The sequence below is a fragment of the Pyrus communis genome, chromosome 10 (genome assembly GCF_041283825.1).
Source record: "Pyrus communis isolate YQ-2024b chromosome 10, ASM4128382v1, whole genome shotgun sequence".
Classification (NCBI taxonomy): Eukaryota; Viridiplantae; Streptophyta; class Magnoliopsida; order Rosales; family Rosaceae; genus Pyrus; species Pyrus communis.
Genome location: NC_142574.1, coordinates 18,959,049 through 18,981,744, shown reverse-complemented (window position 1 = coordinate 18,981,744; position 22,696 = coordinate 18,959,049). Strand labels below are relative to the sequence as shown.

The 22,696-nt window shown below is 35.3% G+C and overlaps 1 protein-coding gene across 1 annotated transcript; it reads right to left on the bottom strand.

Annotated features, from left to right (window-relative positions):
* Positions 1–14,220: 14,220 nt before the first annotated feature.
* On the bottom strand, positions 14,221–17,294 carry LOC137727982 (uncharacterized). Its single transcript, XM_068466847.2, has 10 exons — positions 17,127–17,294; positions 16,975–17,033; positions 16,837–16,877; positions 16,682–16,713; positions 16,489–16,517; positions 15,861–15,897; positions 15,600–15,656; positions 15,196–15,272; positions 14,859–14,932; positions 14,221–14,507 (listed from the first exon to the last, which is right to left on the bottom strand). Exons 1-10 carry the CDS (start codon positions 17,208–17,210, stop codon positions 14,488–14,490), a joined length of 510 nt encoding a protein of 169 aa, XP_068322948.2. The 5' UTR covers positions 17,211–17,294; the 3' UTR covers positions 14,221–14,487.
* Positions 17,295–22,696: the final 5,402 nt, after the last annotated feature.

Here is a 22,696-nt window from a genome sequence, read left to right as displayed (position 1 = left end):
TATGTTAGATGTCAAAATTGTAATGCTTTTTTCTTCATCTTGTTATTCTTCAACATCCTTTGCGGAGAGAATTTGCTTATTTGAAAAGGGATTTCTGTAAAATCCCCAAATTTTGTTTTGCTATCTGTAAATGGATTTCTGTAGAAGAATTTAAATTCAGTAAAATGACGTGTGTAAAAAAAAGTAACCTTTACTTTTCACTGTATCGATTGACAGTTAGAAAAATAATTAAAAATGAAAAAAAATGTCTGAATATATATAATATAACAGTCATTTCAATTAAATACAACCAAAGCAAAACCAAAAAGAATACAAAAACAGAGAGATGGAGTCGGGATCTATGGACTTTACACTGTGTCTGTGCCTTTCGGGGTTGTTGCCTTCGTTGCTTCTGCAGGGAATTCTCATTCCCTACAAGTGGATGCAGGTGTATAGGTCCAAGTAGCATATATGAAGACTGGGAAAAAATGGCGAACCAACCGCAGTGCCTAGAAAGAAGCACTCCAAGAATGGAGCTGTTTCAACTGGAGAAGCAAATGCTCTGGTCGGTTTGGTGGTCTACGTTTTCATCGTCCTCATGTTTGGATTCTTCTCCAATTATACTTACCTTTCTTATTTTTCTTTGCTTTTCGTTTTTCTTTTTCTGTTTTTCTTTTTCTTTTCTACGCGCATGACCAATTAAATTGAGGGTTCTTTAGATTTAAACATTTGCAACTCTTAAACTGTAGACAAAAACCCATTTATATTAAAACTTCTAAATAAAACCTAAATTTTAAAGATGATGTCATGTTAGATAAAAGATGTCCATGAATTTGTGTTTATTTACAAAATCATGCCACCAAATCTCTTATACATTTCTTTTTGCTAGACATTTAATTTGTTTAGTATATTTTTTATATTGTGTGAACTCCTCCAATCCAAAATCTAATTAGATCAAATATATACGGACATATATTCTACATTTATGTATACTAATACCATAAAAAGAAGTAGGTAAATTAATTTTGTCACAATTTTAAAAAGTAGGCACATTTATTTTCATGTAATTATACAATAGGTAAATTATTTTCATAAAATCAAACAATAATAGATACTGTTTTCAAAAAATTAATTTTCATAGTAGGTAAATTTTTTCATGTACTTATACAGTAGGTAAATTATTTCATAAAATTAAACAATAGATATTGTTTTCAAAAAAATTAATTTTCATAGTAAGTAAACTATTTTCATGTAATTATATTGTAGGTATAAAATTAAACAATTGATATTGTTTTCATAAAATTAATTTTCATAGTAGGTAAATTATTTTCATAAAATTAAACAATAGATATTGTTGAAAATAAACACTAGATTAGGTATATTGAAATTGAAATTTATTGTAGAAATTAAAAAAAAAAATTCCAAATTAATTCCTTTATCTAGACCCATATTTCATGGCTACAAGGCCTTGCCAAATTCAATGCACGTGATCAATTAAAACAAAATTACAAACTTTCCATACTAGCTTAGAAGGGGTATATTAGGGATCCAAAAAATATAAAAACGGACATACAAACTTAATTTGGTAAGTTACTTAGTTGGATCCTAATCATTGGGTTTTATTCGAATAAATATTTTATGATGGGCTAGAGGCTAGAAAAAATGAGTTTGGTGGGGGAAAGTTAAATTTTCAGTTAAATTAATTAGTATAATAAAAGATTTGGTTTTAGTGTTTGGTGACTCCTTTCTTACGTGCAAGAATCATCTAAAAAACCTAATTGATGGCAAATAGATTTAGTAAAACAATAACTTATGGAGCTGCATTTTGTACCCTAAAATATAATTTAGTTTACTCAAATATCTTAATGGCCGTTTCATAAAAAATAAATAAATAAAAAATAAATAAAAAATAAATGTTTGGAGGAAAAAAAGGAGAAGAAGGTATCTTAAAAATCTGTAGGCAATTGTAAAAGTAATATATACACAAAAAGCATGAGTTTTTACCATAAAATAACGGTCAAGAAGTTCATGAACATTTCAGTTCATAGAAATAGAAATGCTATGACTTAAAATCATTTTTTAAATTTCATTTTATTTTTTATTTTTTGTTTTTGATTAAGGAGTGTGATTAGCTTTTAACATTCCAAAAAAGAAAAATTCAATTATGAAAAATGGGACAATGATGGGGCAGTTTATTCTAAGGGTGGAAATTTTTACCAAATTACCGAACTAACCATCATACCAACCATACCATAGCAAATTATTACAAAAATTTGTACCAATTGGTAATGGTACGGTATTTGTACCATACCATATTGTTTTGGTACGGTACTGGTATTCAAAACCAGTACTAGTGGTATAACGTACCTACTAATATTATTAATATTATATTATGTATTTATTCATATAATTATTTGAGGGCAAAATTAATAATAATTATTGTAGAAGTGTAAAAAATGTAAAAAATATATATAAAAAAAATGTAAAAAAAAATATACAATCACTCATAGTAACAAGCTTTACAACTTTCATGAAGGGGTTAGCTTCAAAATCCAACACTATAATCCATAAACCTTAAATTTATATTTAACCGTTGATTTTCATTAATGCTTTATTCTTCTTACTGAATTTCATTTTTAAAATTTTCTTTTTTAAAAAACATGATCATTTGGCGGATGTAAGAAGATGAACGGTTCAGATATTTGATATCACATTTTGATATTTACGGTTAACTGAAATATGAGTCGATGTCATATAGTTTATAGAAACTTTATAAACATCAAGCAACACTAACCGTAAAGCTCTAAACATAATATCAACGATTCAAACCGTTCATCTTCCTGCATCCTCTAATAGATCATGTTTTCAAAAAATAAAATTTGATGAGAAAAATGAAGCGTAAATGTAAACAACAATCAACGGTTAAATTTTGATCTATGATTTATTTGATTATAATGGTGAATTTTAAAGTTAAGCTCTTCACGAAAGTTGTAAAGTTTGTCATTACGAGCGTTTATATATTTTTTCTATATTTTTTACACGTCTACATTAATTAAAAAATATTAGATTTTGGGCAAACTAAGTGACGTAAAACAAAGTGGCAATTACCATTGGCATACCATACCAACCAAACTATTTGGTATACTGAAAGTTTGGTATGGTAATGATAATAGATTTTGTTGTACCAAATATTTGATATGGTAATTGGTAAAGAGGTTTTGATACGGTAATGTACTAAAACCAACTCTAGTTTATTCTAACATGGGCATAATTTTTAATTTTTTTAACATAGTATATAATTACTGTTTTGTCCTCATATTGTAAATAGTGTGTGTTAAAAGTAAGGATAAAAGAAGAAAAACAAGAATATGATTGTCATTTTGAGAAAGAGGTTGACGATTAGGCTAGCAATAATGTGATTCAATTTCTCTATTTTTAAACATGTACAAAAAATCTTAAGAGACATGTAATACTGGTTATACAAAAAAAAAAAAAAATCTTTCACACGCGGATATTAATGTGATTAAATTAGTTGTCAAATGATTGTTTTTTTTTTTTAAGAAGTGATATTATTTACAGTAAGGGGGAGAGGGTAGGCTTAGCCTCATCAATAATGTGATACAATCAGCTATTTATTAAATATTATTTTCTTTATTTTTAAACACATTCATAACATCTTAAGAGGTGTGTAATGCAGAGATATTTTCATCATTTTAATAGTGTTTTTTAATAATTAATTTTTTTGAACCTATATATATATATATATATATATATTAGTACCTTACAATAGGCTAGCAATAATGTGATTCAATCAGCTGTTCATTCAATATTATTTTCTCTATTTTTAAATACGTTCAAAACATCTTAAGAGGCGTGTAATGTATGTTATAAAAAAGGTCTTTTGCAAGCGGATAATAATGTGACTAAATTAGTTGTCAAATGATTGTTTTTATTTTATTTTTATAACAAACGATACTATCTAGACTAAGGAGGAATGGGTGAGCTTAGCCTCACAATGTGCTAGCAATAATGTGATTCAATTAGTTGTTTATTAAATATTATTTTATTTATTCTTAATGTAAATTCTATAGAAACCAATTTTATTATGTAGATTCAATTGCTTTAATTGGTTTATGAAGGGTTTCTTCTAGCATGATCTAAGATTATTCATTTACTTCAAATATTTGACTTTCATTTTGTCAATTTATGCATATAAATATATTTAAAATGTGTAAGTCGCGCATAGCACGCCGTGATTCAAAAAATGTTTTCTGCACGTCGAAATACCTTTTTTATAACTGGCATTGCACGACTCTTAAGATGTTTTGAATGTGTTTACAAATAAGGAAATTGAATCACATTATTGCTAGCTTATCGTGAGATACTAATTTAAAAAAAAATAAAACAGCACAAAAAAAAATTAATTATTAAAAAAACACTATTAAAATGACAAAAACACCTCTGCCTTATTTGACTTTTGTGTTGGCTTTATATATAGATATAAATATATATATATATATATAATAGTCACTTCAATTAAATATAACCAAAGAAAAACCAGAAAGAATACAAAAACAGAGAGAGTGTGGGGTCGGGAACTATGGACTTTACATTGTGTTTGTGCCTTTCGGGGTTGTTGCCTTCGTTGTTATTGCAGGGAATTCTCGTTCCTCCAAGTGGATGTAGGTGTACAGGTCCAAGTAGCATATATGAGGCATGGGAAAAATGGCAGACCAGCCGCACTGCCTAAAAAGAAGCGTTCTGGAGCTGTTTCAACTAAAGAAGCAGATGCACGTTTTCATCGTCCTCATAGTTGAAAGCTTAGGCTTCTAACTATTATTCTCTAATTAGATTTCCATTTCTTGTTTTCCTTTTCTTTTTTCATTTTCTGTTTTTGTTGCTTCTTCCTTTTTATTTATTTGTGTTCTTGTGGGTGGGGGTGGGGGTGGTGGTGGTGGGGTGAGGTGGTGCGAGCCGGGCAGGATTCTGTTTCTCTGCATTTTTTTTCTCTTTTTTTTCGTTCTTCCTTTCTTCTTTTTTTGTGTTCTGTGTGGTGGTGATGGTGGGGGCAGGGCGGGGCGAGGTGGGGTTCTGTTTCTTTGACATTCTCGTCTAGTGCCACTGTTTCTTGGATGATAGCAATGGATATAAAAATCATTCCATACAGAAATAGGTTGTGCCAAATAAGATCTTGAAGGGATTTGATAAAATTGACCAAACCAAGGAGGCCCTTGACAATGTTTGTACAAAAGTTGTATCTTGTGCTGACATACATGCTGTTGCCACTAGATATGGCATTGTTCTGGTATGTTTTACTCCATCTTCTCAGTCTTCTTGACATGTTCTGTGTTGTTTTCGTTTTCATTGTTTGATTTCCAAGTAGTTTATTTGATCTTTGGTGTTTTTCAATTGTTGGTAAATTCAACATACACATTCAGTTCCGCAGTATTTAATTTGACAATTAAGCTACATATAGAATATTTTATCGCTCGCACGTCTTAGTGTTTGCCTGCGCTTTTAGCTTTTTTGATTTTCATTTTTTGGTCGATACTTAGGCCAAGTATGCATATAAGTACTAAATCAGTCCCTCGGGAAAACTTTCCCGTTTCTTTATCTTTGGTACTTTCAGGTTTTGGAAAACTCAGCATAAGACTGTGCGTAAGGTTTTAGGACTTTCTTCATTTTTCCTGTAGATCCACAGTATTTAAGTGGAAAACCTACATAGCACGTCCAAATTTATTTGATTGCTTGCTTGTTTCGGTATTCCACTGCTGCAGTTTTAGATGTCTTTTTCTTTGATGCTGACATTTTTGTCATATCCAAAATGGTAGGCTGATGGCCCCTTTTATCCGTTTTTCACTGGTAGAAGAAATAACACCAGGTCCTACCATGATGAAGCAATGGCTGAGATTCTGAAACCCGATGATGAAATCACTCTGACACTTGATCTATTCTCACTGAGTGGATTTAAGGTTGAGAAACTATCAGTCTTCTAGGTATATACACACAAAGCTCTACCTTTCTTACCAAGTCTATGTAATAATCACGACGTTAATGAAAGCTACTATGTATATATTTTTAGTGTTGTTGTCATATATTTCATGTTGAGTTCATTCAATTTACAAACTATCATTGTTGTTGACTGCTATTGCATTAGATTTATACGCAGTTGTGTTACATACAAAAAAGTAGTATATATAACTCTGACTTTTCACACTTTCATCTATTCTCAATGAGTTTCCATTTCCATTTTCTCTCTATGTAATTGCCGAACTTGGGGCTGTAGTTTTTGACATCAGAAATGAGTTCAATTTCATGGACTGGCTTATTGAGGTAACACATTCCGACTTTGGTTAGAAACCTGTGATGTGAATGAATTGTCAATAGGTTTGATTGATTGTGTTTCTGATTACTGCTAGTTTGAGCTTATATGTGGATGAGACATATTCTTTACCAGTCAATCTTACAAGCAGCTTCTGAGAGCAATATCGAAGCTTCAATTGGTTAGCGGGACATCAATGTTACTAACTAGCATGCAATTGTGAGGAGATTCTCTTCGCACGTCAGATAAGGGATAAACAAAGGGAAGATGTCATTTACATGCAGAAATCTAGTTCCCCTCTTCTTCTCCCCTTCATTCCGTTAGTTATAATGTTATAATGAGGATACTTATCAAGGCAGCTCAATCATGGAAAAAGGTCAGAACCCACTGTATATGAAGCACAATTAGATTTCACTTGGTATTTCTTATAGGAACAATTGTATTAATAATGTACTTGGTACTCAGGGAAGTGAACCGAATCAGCTTGTGCTTCTGTCCTTCCTCATTTAGCCGTGCCCGTCGGGCAGCAAATTTTTAATAAACTGCTTAGTGTATGTAGTATGTTCCAATTCGAGCAGGGGAGCAAGACCAGCAAGCAAATTACTAGCAGCAGTTTTATGGTTTTTTCACGAACTAGTAAACTAAACTATTTGGACGGCATACACCGTGTCACAGGCTGTACATGAAATTTATTTACCAATTGTGAATGCACAAGGGTGATGGCTACCTTGAATCAGAATGCTCAAACTGGAAAAAACTTACTGGAGTATGCAACAAGTCATTGTACATTGAATTTCGCCTATGCAGCTGAATGCCACCCTCATCTCTCACAGAAGCGCTACCTGCGGGGTTTCCTTTTTCTTCTGTTGTTAATGTGCATTTGAACCTCAGATTGTGACTTAACATACAAACGATGTCTAGTTGTTCTTTTTTCGTTCTTAAAGATCAGTGTTCTTTCTCGACACATCTGGAAGATGTTGAGTTCATTTAATTTAAACATTGTCATTGTTGCTCTTCTATATGCCCTGGGTTTTGCTCAGAAGTTCTGTAGCTTAGGCTTACTGTTTAAGTGTTGAAGACTTCATCATTTATACACTGGTTGATATTTCATTGGATAAATCAATCTACATGCCTGCCTTAGCTTAATATATGATAAGTGTCTTTTCAAAATTTTAAACTCTATAGTCAATTTAAAATCATGGTGCCGCACTCATATCTGTTAGAATCGACCATGTAATTTTGGTTAATAATACAGAAAATCAAGTTTTTGGATTGAAATTCGGGCTTGAAGCGGTGGATTGGGGTCTTGTGGTTCTCTCTGTAACCCCCACGACGATTTTGGAATGGGCTTGAAGTCCACACATTGCGTGAACCTCAAACATACTTGATGACCAATCTGGAAGACTCCCCACACATACCATTTTGAAGTTATTTGCTTTACGTGCTTCCATATGTCATTGCAATGTTGTATTCGTTTTGTGTTTTGCACATGTATAAGGGTGTGTTCTCGTTTGGTTGTTATGAATACATATTGAGTGAACTTGGGGTTCATTTCAATCTTGACTCAGATGTTTTGAGCATATTCTAGAAAAGATGGAACGCCTTCCTAACGGGTTATACTTGACAACAATTTGAGTACTAAAGGCCCATTATGTGCCCAGCCCTACCCCTATGTTCCGAAGTCTTTATTCTCTTTGACATGACTATTTGGGACACCCAGGTTATAATATGTTGCGCTGTATACTTAAGTGTTCACACAAGCATCCCCTTATTCGAAATAAGGATCTTGTGCTCTCTAACACACCATGTCAAGCTTGATCTTTAGGAAAATTGAATACTAGACCATCCCCTACAAAATTTACTAATGATCATCCATCTTTTTTTGAAAAGAATACAAGGGAATTGTGGACCAATCTAACCAAGTTGATGCATCGACAAGATGTTCACATGTTTGCTTGTTGTCCACAAGCGAAACTCTTAGCGCAAATTATTAAATTACGGCTCACCACGCTGATTATCCCATAAAGTCAATTTGATTGGGTAACACTAGGGAGTTTATCAAAAAATTTTGATGACTATTGCATGTCTTAAGGTATTGAAGTTGAACATCCAATTCCTTATGTTCACCCGAAATGGTCTAGCAAAAGTGTTCATTAATCGCCTTCAAATGATTGCAAGGTCCTTGGTCATGTTAATAACAGGTTAATGCCCTTTCATGTTAATTAAGAAGTCATATTTCGAATTTTCCATTGTTGCAATCTATGTTGATGACATGAATCTCATAAGGTCTCTGAATGAGCTTGAAAAAACTGTCGTGCACCTAAAGTTTGGAATTTAAGATGAATGAGCTTTGGAAAACTTGACATTGCCTTGGTCTAGAGATAGAGCATTTTTCTCGAACGATATATCGGTCTACCAACTAAACTACACCCAATAGATGTTGCATCGCTTTAATGAGGACAAAAGAAAAGTCTTCGATGACTCATATGGTCATCCGAACTCAAGATGCAAAAATGAGATCAATTTCATCCTAAAAATGAGGATGAAGAGGTTTTGGAATGCAAAATTCCTAATCTAAGTGCAGTTGGTGCTTTATTGTACTTGGTTGAGGAATGCGATTGATCACATAAGAACCTCATGTGGTTTTTCTTCCATCGTTGATGTTCGAACAATGATTTATGAAGACAATGTTACATGTATCCCCCAATTAAAGAAAGAATACATCAAAGGCGAAAATATCAAGCACATTGCTTTGAAGTTTTTCGTCACTCATCAGTAACAATAGCATCAGAAGATCAAAGTCAAGCTGATTCAATTCCAAGACAATCTTGTTGACCTACTTACGAAGTCACTGCTGAAGTCTACCCTTTAGAAGCATGTTTATGGAATTAGATTGTGTAAACTTTCATATTTGCATCAATGGTAGTTCTCTTGAGGCGTTTTGTCGAATTCAAGGGGAGTATCACAAAGTATACTCTCATGACCGCAATGTCTTTTCCCTTTTAGTAAAGGCATATTGAAAAAGAAAAAGGAATAAGAAATTTCAGGAGGATTCAAATTTCTTCAAATTGCAAAAGGATTCAAATTTTAGCAACAACCAAACATCAACAACCATCAAATTCTTAAACCTTAAAATTCAACCCATTCCCTAATAATTTATTCCAGATTAAACCCTAAATTCAGAAATTCATCCCCAGTTCGAAATTGGAACCCTAATTCCCATTCACAAATTCTTAAACCCTAAAATCTCTTGCCCTAGTAATTTATCCCAAATTAAAACCCTAAATTCTAAAAGTCATCCATATCGAAATCAAAATCTTTATTTCACAATTCATAACTAGAGACGAGAGGGATGAAGTGGTGGTGGTTTGTTGCTATTTAGAATTAAGGGGAGATAGACAGCCAACAGAGTGGTCCTGATGGTTGGGTTCAAGATCGCGAAGATGAGAGAGAGGTCAAGGTTCAAGATTTTTGCTATTATGTTGCAATTGAAGACGATGAGTGGTGTGGTGTGGTCAATGGTTAATGGTCTTTGTGGAGTGGTTGGTCGGCTTTTTGATAAGCGGAGAAGAGGTCAACAAAGAGGCCGTTAGAGTTGAAAGATTGGGAGTTAGGCCATCTCCAACTGAAGGAGGGCCAGAGGGCTTTCTTTGGCCCTATAGTCCTCCAAGAAATTAATATTTTAATGAACAGTTGTTTGGGCCCAAAATAATATTATTGGGCCGAGCGTAGGTTTGTATTTGGCCTAAAGCTTTTTTAAATATACTATAGGCTGTATGGTGGTCTTAAGCCGCTCAGTTAAGGCGGTCGAGTCCTATTGCAAGAAAGAGTGATTTGGATAAGAGCAAATGGGTCGAAGTCCTAGTACGTTAAGGGGTCCTAATACAATGAGGATTCTTGGCTAGAAATGAATACTTCCTGAAAAGGGGGAGAGTTCAAAGTCCTCATAGGAGTAGGATCGATCGAGATAAGGTTGGATCAGAATAAGAAGTCTTAGTCCAAATATGGTTTCAACTTGATTTTAAGGAGGATTTGTTGTTATAAATAGATAGCAGAGTGCATCATTGAAGCCCCTCCAATTCAACACATAACTACCCTGCGCAAACCTCTCAAACATCTTGAGATTTTTTATTTTCTTTTTCTGCCAACACACCTTCAGTTTAGATAAACAGCACTGTGAAGGCAACCGGCGAACATCTTCAGTTTGGATAAGCAGCACTGTTGCAGTAGAATCAGCCAACCGATGAGCACCTTCAGTTTGGATAAACAGCACTACGTCGAGGCCAACTGGTTACTTATCCAAGTCTCGGTCGAGAAGGGTTTCTGAATCCTTATTGGCAGAGGTCATCTTATTAGCCTTGTCGGCGAAGTAAGGTATTACAAGTTACAACATTCGGCACATTAAACGCCGAGTGATTTTATGATTGGATATTCACAAGTAAGTTTCAGAGTTCAGCATTCTAACAGCCGAACCACATTTACCACCAAGACATACATCTCCTTTGAGTACTTGTGTCCATATAGTCTGGTGTCGATTCGACGTGCTTATACTCTTATGAATATAATCACTGTGATCGAATCCGACGCCGATGATTCGTGAACTTCGCAGAACTAGCAGCCTTGTCTTCAAGCTCGAGAACCCGAAGGTCGAGACTTGTTCCTTCCGCAGCCACAATCGCAAGATAAAGAAGTCAGCAACATCAACAAATTGTACTCCTCGGTCTAGTTCGGTCGACGAATTGGCACGCCTCGCATCAACCGAATAACGTAGTTAGCTCATTAGTTACTTGGCCTACACGCCACGTAGGCTTGTAATTTTTAGGTCAACAACAGTGCATAGTCATATTTCTTACCATCTTTAATCGATGGGCCAGAGGGCCACATGCCAAACATAGCCCTGTGACAAAAAAAACATCTCCAACCGAGGGCCAAAAGGTTATAGGGCCAAACATAATTTATTATTAAATTTAAAAACTACAACTTATTTATTTCAAGTCAAAAGTGAGAGGTCTTATTTAGAGTATAAAAATAAAAATAAAATAAAATAAAAAAGGAAGTGAAGAAATGAACTTTGGAAATAGGCCTATTATAGTGAGTGGGAGAGTCCCACATCGGCCATGGGAGAGAATTGAGCAAGCAAACATGCCTATAAAAGGAACACCCCAACATTAAACTAACCATACCTTTTTGGACCTATAATTAAATATTTTATAAAAAAATTTAGCCCAAAAAAAAATAAAAATTTCAAATCATGGTAACTGACGTCATTTAGCAGTTGGTTTTAAATTTATGGCCTGGCCTGGGCTAGCTGGTTGGCTCCTTTGGGCTAGCCGGTTGGCCTTTTTTTGTCCCGTGTGGCTCACGAGCTCTTTGACCCTCTGGCTCTTTGGATCATTCGGTTGGAGATGGTCTGAGATACTGAAGTGAGGTCAAGAGAGATAGAGAGAGTTGAGCTTAAACAAATGGTTGAGATCCAATCCCAACCAAATTCAACAATTAATATTAAATATAAAATTATAATAAAAATTATATTCCGCTTCGATTCGTGGTCACCAAACAAATGCATAATGAAAACCGTATACCGAAACTTTATATTATATTCGGTTTTTTGTTTTTTGGTTTTCTGTATAATTCAATTTTAGGTTCGGTAATTTTTGGTTTGGGTTCGAGTTTATCTAGAATTTTTTCCAGCACGAATATTAATGATCCATCTGAAGATGTGAAACATCGACATCCTGCATTAACTCATTTTTTCTCCTTATGACTAATGGATTACAACATCAACATTTTCATGAGATTTTTCTTTTGATATGCGCCCCTACTATAAGACTCGTGCTAGCGACTATTGTAATTGACAACAACAACCAACATCTCCTAATCATAAATACACGATGCGACTGTTTCTTAAGTTGTACACACTCAAGGGGGAGTGCTTTTACATTTTCAATTCGATTTGATCCATTCGTTCATAAAGTTATTTACTCAATCGCAAACATTTCTGGAACACTTCTAACAGAGGGACATATATTCAATTTTGAAAGGACTTATTATCAACCTCTTTCACATATGAATCTGTCTTGTTCAGAAGCGAAGAACTTGCATCAGTATCTCGATTTCAATTCATTTCATATGCATAAGCCCTTCTCTCTGCCTCTACCGTCCCCTCTCTCTTACCCACCTTTAAAATTTAGTTTACAACAGAGCTCATTTCATCTTCTTAACTTGCAACTACAATCACAGATGGAAAATCAAACTTGAAGAAGTTGATTGGTATATTGCGGTTTGTTTCGGTAGAAGGATCTGCATTCTGCACTGAAAGAATTCATTTGCAAGAATCTATATTCGAATCCCCGTCCCTAGTATTACTCATCAGATATTTGTTATTGAAGGAAGGACTATAAGTTATTGATTTAATATTTCATAATACAATTCCTCCATAGCCACGCAAAGCCATTACCAAAATTTCGAGTTAGAAGTAAAATATAAGTTCGGTTATCAATTCAAGGGGTTCCGTTGTGGAAATTTTAGCTAAATCTCTTCTCTGCTCCAAGGTTTGAATTATGCTTCCATCCGTGTGTGATTTTCATGTTCTCGTTAGCCCTTCTATTAGGTTGTTTTCTTCGCCAATTAACACAACTCCCAAATGGTTGGAATGTACTGATGAAATGGAGTGGAATTGAAAAATCAACACCATCGTCACATAGCAAACAAACATCAGAACCGGACCAAAAATCTAGAGCAGCAAAGTAGTGGCTAAGACGATGACCAAACGATGGATGAGACGATAGCTAAGAGATGTATTTGCGAGCGTATTGCGGTGTTGTTGGCTCTGTTGCTACATTTTCTTTACATTTGTAAGAGGCCCTTCCTAACCTCAAATCATGGCTCCACCACTGCATTGTAACCATGAAAGCATTACCATAATAAACTAACCTCCAGTGACTTAATCATCCCAAATTCCATCCTTTGCTAGTTATCTTGTCCTTCTCCCAGTCGCCAATTTTCCAGTTACCATTCATGTAATTTTATTATTCCCATTGCCATAACGTAACCTATGATTATAATTCCATAAAAGTACTCCTCCACTCCCATAAGCATCGACATAACATTATTATAAACATTACACACGTAAATAAAAAAACATTATTATAAACATTGCACACGTAAATAAAAAAACAACATGACATATAAGCTAGAAATTCAACAACATATATACAAAAAAGAAATATTACCATAATAATTTTGTAATACAACAAAATGAATGTCCAAAAAAAGGCAAAAATACAACTAAGAAATATTACCATAAATATTCCTCCAATCCCTTTACCATAAACTTGGACCATACCAACTCAAGCGACACCGTGTTCCGATGTTGCTATAAGCCTATTTTCTCACTAAGTGGAAGATGCCGATCTCACGAGATTTTATTGGCCAGCTATATTGGAAAGGAGGAAAATTGAAGAACACGTCAAACAACACAAAAAGGGAATAAGAACTTTTTGGTGAAAGACTTCCACGTCCAAAACAACGGGTAAACTTTAGGAAGATTTAACAAAACACTTTCGATACTGTTCACTTTTAACAAAAAACTACATTTATATCTTTCCCTAGTACTATTCACTATACCTTTTAAAAAAGATTTTTTATTAAAAGAGAAGTTTTTTTGAACTTTTCGTTAGTTTTACTTAAACTTTATACCGTCCGCCAGAAAACTCTCCATTTTCTTAGTCGACTTTCAATTGAATAGATCCAAAATTTCTAAAGATGTTAAAGTGTCTATCCTGGTATATTAATGTTTTTCGAGCCAAATCCTTTTCGTCCAATACATATGTTTCATATGCTTAGCCAGCCTTTGTCATTTTGTCCAATACATATGTTTCATATACTTTTCTACTTTTCAATAAGAATATGCAAGCAAAGAAGAAAAGTACAGCTCAAATGGATAACAAGGACGGAAAGAAGCAAGAGAAAATACAAACTACACCAACATTGGGCCAAATAGCAGACCAACACTTTCTGCTACTCCTACTCTCCCGCATGTATCATATAACAAGTGAAAGTTCTTATCAATAACCTTTTCCAAATGCCAAATTTATATGAAGATAATTTACATCCATGAGGAAAATCGTGGGATGCAGTATAACAGAGGAATTGAATTCCAGCGAGTCCAGCGTAATTGCCGCATTTCATATTCTGCAATTGGCAGCTGGACAAGAAAATAATAACTTGATTATATTAGATGCATGTCAATAAATGATGAATCGTAGAGAAAATTAGCATATGGAGTTACAGAGTCCTCCTATCCTTCTAACCATAATTCAAAAAGTGACCTACAGATGCGGCCTGAAGGAAAAGATACCCGTTAAGAACCCAAGAACTGTAAAACAAGATGAACAAAAGGGGTACCAGCTGACAGATTGATCTAGACGGTGGGCATTCTATTTTGATTTTTTCCCCAGTCAACCAACCTAAACCCTTTCTAGTTAATTATCAAGACATTGATGGGGTTCAGATGTAGTAAACAATAAATTCCTGTAATATTTATTAAGGCACTCACTGCAGTAGACAAACTGGTTGAGATCCAGAGTCACCCTGCCTTGCTTAGCTGTATCAAATGAATTAAACAGATTACTGCAACAAAAAAAGGGCAAACGACACCATTAGTCTTTGAAATAGCATCTTATAAAATATTGAAGATTGGTGTTTGTCTAACTTAATTAGACGCAAAACCTCGAGTCTTGATAGTCAAAGATCTCACAACCAAACCTGGCATAGACGTGTGTGTGTGCGCATGTAAAGATAATTTGTCTATGCTAACTTGGGAAATATGATAAGACTCCTTAAATCTGAACTAAAATTTTAAAACACCTTTTGTGAATTGAAATGCAACCTACCGAGCAGACTGCAAAAATATACAAAGAGATATGAAGTCATCTAGTCTGAACATTCCTTTCTTCTTTTGATCAAAGCTCTGCACAATTAATAGGAAAATGAATGAGATATCAAACCATCTCAAGCCTTGAATAAAGAATTTTGATTTCTCTTTTTTATTTATTTTCTTTGTATGGCAAATTTATCACAGCAAATCAGTGCACAACCAAAATGATTATATTAGATCTGTATGTATGGAAACAAATCGTACATCAACTAAACAAGAAGCATCACATCTACTTTCTTGTTTCTTTATAGAAAAAGTTGAATATCCATCGAGGTGAAAGAAAACAATGCTTTGGAACAAATTTCACAAGAAATGTTGAGATTCTCAATTTTCATCTTCAAATCAAATTAGATGATATACCTCACAGACTGTGTAGAAAGCAGGAGTGTCCAGCAAGAAGCCGATTTTCACCAATGCCTGTCGCAATGGTTCAGCAATTGAGATTTCAGAAAAGAAATAGCATAGAGAGAGGTCAGGGAGGAACAGCCTTCCTATTACAGTACTATCAAACGATATATAGCCTTCAAGTTCCAGACACATTCATTACTAAAGATCTACCAGCAACGTATCTAAACACACAAACTTTTCATTTTTAATCCAAGACAGAAAATTCGATACTACCTCATGCACATCATCAGTAACAAGATAGCCACGTCCCCTGTAAAAACAAAACCAACAGTTAGACAGTTGCTAAATGCTTACAAGTGCACGCAAACCAATTACCCTCATCTCAAATATTTGCAACCAAAAGGAGAATACAGATAACATGCACAAATGAATACATTAGTTGTAACCTTGTAGGCATGGTGGTATGTATATTATGCACGATGGGCTCATGAAGGCCAGTGCATTGCATTGCATTGCCAAAAAGAATAGGCTGAAACATAAACTTTATAAAGTGCTCTAATTTCATAACAAGTCCACATTTTGCAAAAGATTGTCAAGTGACGACTTTGTTTGCATGGGGAAAAAAAAAAAATTAACAGCCTAATTTCAATGATACACATTAAAGTGCACGAATTATAAAGAAAACATTAAACTGCTAACCACGTCTTAAAGCAGCCCACTTAAATTATTAACAGATAAGATGAATCTTACGCTATTTGTTGCTTCATACTAACACGGTTGAATCTATCAATATACCTTTAATTAGGATTATACGAAGACGGTGCAACTCACAAATCACAACAGTACTTACTACAGTGGCCAAAACAAATGCTTAAATATATTAGAATTGGCATTGAATCACCTCTCACGGTCCGAGAAGGCTTGTTGGACCTGCAAAGCAGACAAGTTCCCAGGAACATTACATATAAGTTTTATAAATACAAGTTTTATAAATACTCATCATGGCATCCTCGAATTGAGGACACTATAAAACAGAGTAAATACATCATGCAACAAAAAATTACAAGTTGCATTTGTATGGTCAAAGTTTTCACCTTGAGGAGGAACTTGTTAAGCGCAAGAAACTCTGTGAGAGAAAAATCGTACCAAAATCAGCGAACCCATGTTGCAGATTCATCGAAATTTCAGTATTAAGCATAAAAATCATAACAAAAATTACGAAATTTTGAAACAATTTAAGCATATATACCTTCGAAGCTCATAGTCCCATTCCTATCAAAATCATACATCCTGCAAAAAGGCCACATCTTTATCAATTTCTGCAATTAAATCAACAACCCCACATACAAATCCACGATATCGATGCGTAATTTATAACTATTTGGACCTGATCATTTGCTGGACAACTGAGAGAGGGAAGTCGAGGTTTCCAACAGCAAGAGCGCTCTGATCACCATAGAAACGTCGTCGTTAGTTAGAGGAAAACGAAAATTGGGTATTTTAGGGAAGATGAGGGCGAAGGGATTGGAGAAGACGAACCTTGAGCTGAGGCGCTGTGATGTTTCCGGTATTGGCCGCGTCAACTCGCGAGAACCACTCTCTCAGAGTCGACGAGTTCTCCATTTTTATTTTTTTCTCCGTGAGAGTGACGATTACAAACTCGGTGTTTCACTCTTTATTCAATCTTTTTTTCTTTAAAATCGTCTGGAAACGCAGCGTTGCGCGGCGCCTCACCTAGTATTATAGTTCACGGGTTTTTTTTTATTTTTTTTTATTTTTTTAAACAAACGATATCATATACATTAACGGAGAGGGTATGAGCTTAATTTCATAATACGTTAGCAATAATGTGGTGACTCCTCTTCACCACTGTAGTGGAGGCTCGAAACCCTAGCAATAATGTGGTGTATCGATATATGTTGTTTGTCTAATGAATTATTTGAATAATTTATTTGTACCTTTATTTGAATCATTTCTCTAACAGAGAGGTGGGGCCGTGAGGCCCACGAATACATGAGTCTTATCTCTAATTTAGAAAGATAATACAAATAGATAGTAAAAATAACATTTTATTCTTAAATTAGGACATTTTTGTGAAAAAATAGATGAAATCTAAAAAAACTATTAATGTGAGGTAGAAATTGATCAAAATAAAAGTTCAAACATAAATGTGCATAAATACCCTGGAATTGTTTGCGTATCTTCAATTTAAAGTTTAGAGAAAAAGAAAAGAAAACTATTTGTTAAGGTTTTACAAATCATCATAAACTTTGGGTTTGAATCCCATTCCCAACATTTTTCTCTTGCAAACGAAAATGATTACTGACACATCCTGACCGAAATCAGGACGTTCTAGCCGTTACGATAGGGTGACGTAACCATGTGCATAGTGCAGAAGCTAAGAATAATAATAAAGTACGAACAAATAAAAACCAAGCTATACACTGAGTAAATAACATACATGTGCAAGCGTAAGTGTGAAAAACAATATTCAAAGCACAGAAGACCTAGTGCAGTCCAGGGGAACAAACACTAACTAAACACACCTAGAGGTGGTCCTACACTGGTGGTAATCTGTCAGATATGCCGTGAATTCCTCAAGAGCCACCAAAAGAGCAAACCAAACTAGAACCTGGAGGGGCGCAAAACAGAAAGTGTGAGTGGGCAAAAACAAAATTTTTCAAAATCATTTCATTAACAAAAGTTCTAACCCCTCGCCGTAAAACCTGTATAGAATCCCAGAAAATAGAATATACGCATATATAGAAAACATGCTCAGAAATATGTCATATCAAATGCCTCTATATAAAATGTTAGTACTCAGGTAATGTCAATCAATGTGTGACATCCCACATTGCCCAGGGGAGTGATTCTTATATGTATATTCTCATCCCTACCTAGCACGAGGCCTTTTGGGAGCTCATTGGCTTCAGGTTCCATGGGAACTCCGAAGTTAAGCGAGTAGCGTACGAGAGCACTTCCAGAATGGGTGACCCGTCGGGAAGTTCTCGTGTGAGTTCCCAGAAACAAAACCGTGAGGGCGTAGTCGAGGCCCAAAGCGAACAATATCATGCTACAATGGTGGAGCGGACCCAGGAAGTGATCCGCCCCGGGCCAGAATGTGACAACTTGTCACACTCCAAAGTCAAAAATAAGGATGATAATCGAATTAGGGCATGAATAGTATCTAAAAAAAATTTAAAATTTACAACAAACGTATGATGGAACCAAAGCCATCTAAGAGTTCACTTAACCTTGTTTATTTAATACAACATGAGTTTAAAGAGTTCAACTCTTACAACATACTCTTAAGATACTAAAACACTTTATTCTAAGTACAACTAGGAAACAAGCACACACATGCAATCATGAATCATCAAAGTCGCCATCTTAATGGAGACCAACCTTCGAACCTGGAACCTAATGGAATAATACTTCCACAATCTACAATTATCCACCAGGCTAGGAAGAAGGGCGATATCCGGTGAGATGGCGACTTTGATGAATCATGATTGCATGTGTGTGCTTGTTTCCTAGTTGTACTTAGAATAAAGTGTTTTAGTATCTTAAGAGTATGTTGTTAGAGTTGAACTCTTTAAACTCATGTTGTATTAAATAAACAAGGTTAAGTGAACTCTTAGATGGCTCTGGTTCCATCATACGTTTGTTGTAAATTTAAATTTTTTTTTAGATACTATTCATGCCCTAATTCGATTATCATCCTTATTTTCAACTTTGGGGTGTGACAAGTTGGTATCAGAGCCTAACCCTGGCCGTGGTATGCCGACAAGGACGTCGAACCCCTAAGGGGGGTGGATTGTGACTTCCCACATCGCCCATAGGAGTGATCCTTATATGTATATTTCCATCCCTACCTAGCACGAGGCCTTTTGGGAGCTTACTGGCTTCAGGTTCCATGGGAACTCCAAAGTTAAGCGAGTAGCGCTCGAGAGCATTCCTAGGATGGGTGACCCATCGGGAAGTTCTCGTGTGAGTTCTTAGAAACAAAACCATGAAGGCGTGGTCAGGGTCCAAAGCGGACAATATCGTGCTACGGTGGTGGAGCGGGCCCGGGAAGTGGTCCCCCCGGGCCGGGATGTGACACAATGTCATGTAATCTGTCAACCGGAGTCACCTAACGTGACCTGTACGGCTGAATCTAAAGCTCAAATCTCCAACTTACTAACTATACCTGCACACGAGTCGGAACCACCTAAAGTGGTATGTAGGACAGGACTGGGTGTAAATAAATACGCTCAAGTGCTACGATCACGTGAACACTGGGCGAATAATCACGGGTCATCTACGAGTCGGAACCACCTATAGTGGTATGTACGACAGGACTGTGCACCTAACTTGGATCTAAGATGAATGTGTGGTGCGGGAGGTGAACATCACGTGAATGACCGTGCCTTACTTTGGGCGGGAACACTAACACCAGAGGTGCAGGTTATGAGCTCTCTATGCATCTCAAATCACTACTAATCACAAACATAAACTATAACTTACCTGACACTTACCTGTGCGTCCGCAGCACCAAACATACATATATGCAACTACTAATGCATAATTAAATAGGCAAACGCAATGCATGGCATTTAAAACATATAAGCATTTCATTTCAATTTATGGGAAAATCCACAAGTATATAGGTATATACGGAAAACCAAAAACCCACTCACTGGTATGTGGGAGGGTCGTAACCCCCTTGCCTCGAGTGACTACGCTCGTCCTCGGGATATGTCTCACCTATATGCGAAACAACTATAAAAACGTTAATTTAAAGCACATAACCAAAACTAGGTAATAACTTCTCATACAATGCTCAAATGGGGTGTATGAATATACCAACGTGATCTACTCAACCTCACGAACATCCCCATATTTTTAAAATAATTTTTCGACGTCTCACGCGCCCCTACGCGCCGGCCAAGGCACGGCCACACGTGCTGCCCACGCGCAAGCACGTGCCTGGCACACTGACGACGTCAGTTAAAGCCGTCAGGAATATTCCGTTAAAACTAACAGATTCCATTAAAGTTAACCTAACACCGTTAGGAATATTCCGTCCAAACTGACAGAATATTTCGTCGTCTTCTCCAGGCAACTTCCGGCGCCGTCGCCTTCGCAGAAAAACTGGAAAATTTTCTAATCTTTGTTTCTCACTCGTTTTTGAACCAAATTTCATGAAGTTGGTACCAAAATGAAGCTTACAACAAATAGAACAAAACCTTACTACTTTCAAACCCTAAAACCCACAGAATCTCGTCGGAGAAACTTCGAAAAATCTGGCCAAACCTGCAACTCACGATCCCGACGTCCAAAACCTTCAAACGAACCACCCCGAGCTTCCTAAGGACCTCACCAAGCTTCCTACAACCTTCAAATTCCCTTAAACGCAACAATTCACGTGTGCATGAACTGTGACCAAATCGGGGATCTCGAGTTTGACGTGAAATCGTAGGATTCCTTACCTGAAATGGGTATGGTTGAACTCGTATGAAGCTCACGAACACAAAGGTATGGTTTTCAACTTCGATCCGTAACGTTTTCGAGTGTTTTGATCCTTGTCCGTACGTAAGTGATGAAGAAGAGGGAGAAAGAGATACGGGACAGGGCAGAAGATGAGAATGAGAGTGTGGGGTCCAAAAGCAACCAACCAAAACCCCAAACAACCACACAGCGAAACAAAACCACTAGGGGCAAAACCGTCATTTCACACCTGTGGTACGAATAATTCGGGACTGGCTGTCACAATTACAACTTAAAAGTGGGACAAAAAGAGGAAATGGGATTTTAATCCATATTTCAAAATGCATATATCATTTATTTTGTTATTGTGATTAGTTTTTGCCAATTCCAAATCCGGAACGTGACAATTTTTATAAGTTGTGAATAAATAGATTTGAATTCCGAAAGCATAACGATCGAATTGATCAAAAAAAAAAGTTGGGGGTAATTAGATCTAAGTACAAAACCCTAAACTAAAGGGAACAAAACTTCACTCTTAAGTATAAGCAAAACATGAGAAAAACTTAGCTGATGTTATAAATAGGCAAAAATGAGAGAGATAACATTTGTTAGAGATAGAAGTGGAATGGATGCAATGCATCACACTATATATTTTCGTAACTATATTACAAAAGGAATGCAGGTAAAGAGAGGAGAAAGAGATATTGGTATTATTACTTTTACTTTTTTTCTTTGTATGTTGTAATGAGATTACAGACATACCTTTATTTATAGGGATTTTGAGTTATTCAGCATCTTACATACATAAATAAAATATTTCACCTTCGTATCACATTTTCATCTAATGCATTTAATGACTTTCACCAAAGTCCACTTTAATTAACTTTTTTACCCAAACACTTATGTGACATTTACATCACATTTCACGACAGTTGAATGCATATATGGTGAGCAAATGGATATATACCAATGATTATGTTATTAGCATGAATGGTTCTCGTTAGTATGAATGCTGCTTGTATTGGGCACACATGGTTCACATTGAAGGGCACACTTTTCACATTGCATAGATAGTTCGAGGGGCAACTTAAATATGATTCACATTGCACCTACACAAACAATCCCTCTCATTCATGCATCATTCAATGGATTTTTTATGTTTAATTGTTTTACAGCATTAGGTATGGGTTTTTCAAGAATCGGATAATAATTTAGTTTTGAATTCTTTATTTACAAGAACGAAATATAAATATCGTTTTAACGAATAAATTATTATTAATACTCAAAAAACTTAATTAAGCACTCCTCATTCAAGTATTTCAATATACAAAATATGAAGTGCACAATTAGATATTCAACCCCGATTTTTACAAAGGTTTTTGTTTGTATCAATTGATAATATATAACGAAATAAAGAAATAATTTTCATACCAAATGAGACCATAGGTTCGTTATATTTGGCATAAGCCTGCCTCATTGAACTTTACAATTTACTTCAACTCTTCGGTACATTGAGATGGTACATCACGTGTCACTATATAAATGATGGAATATATGTGTTAAAAAGTTAATAACTTAAAAAATAAAATTTCCCACCACTTACATAAAAACACGTGCTGTACTATTTATATTCCCGT

Bases quoted from the DNA above. Each gene is read 5' to 3' on its own strand.
- LOC137727982 (XM_068466847.2), bottom strand. From the start codon at position 17,210: ATGGAGAACTCGTCGACTCTGAGAGAGTGGTTCTCGCGAGTTGACGCG. The intron at 15,898-16,488 runs GTGATTCAATGC...TTGTTTTTACAG, and splicing joins GCCTTCTCGGACCGTGAGAG to GGGACGTGGCTATCTTGTTA. The intron at 14,933-15,195 runs GTAGGTTGCATT...TTTTTGTTGCAG, and splicing joins ATATTTTTGCAGTCTGCTCG to TAATCTGTTTAATTCATTTG.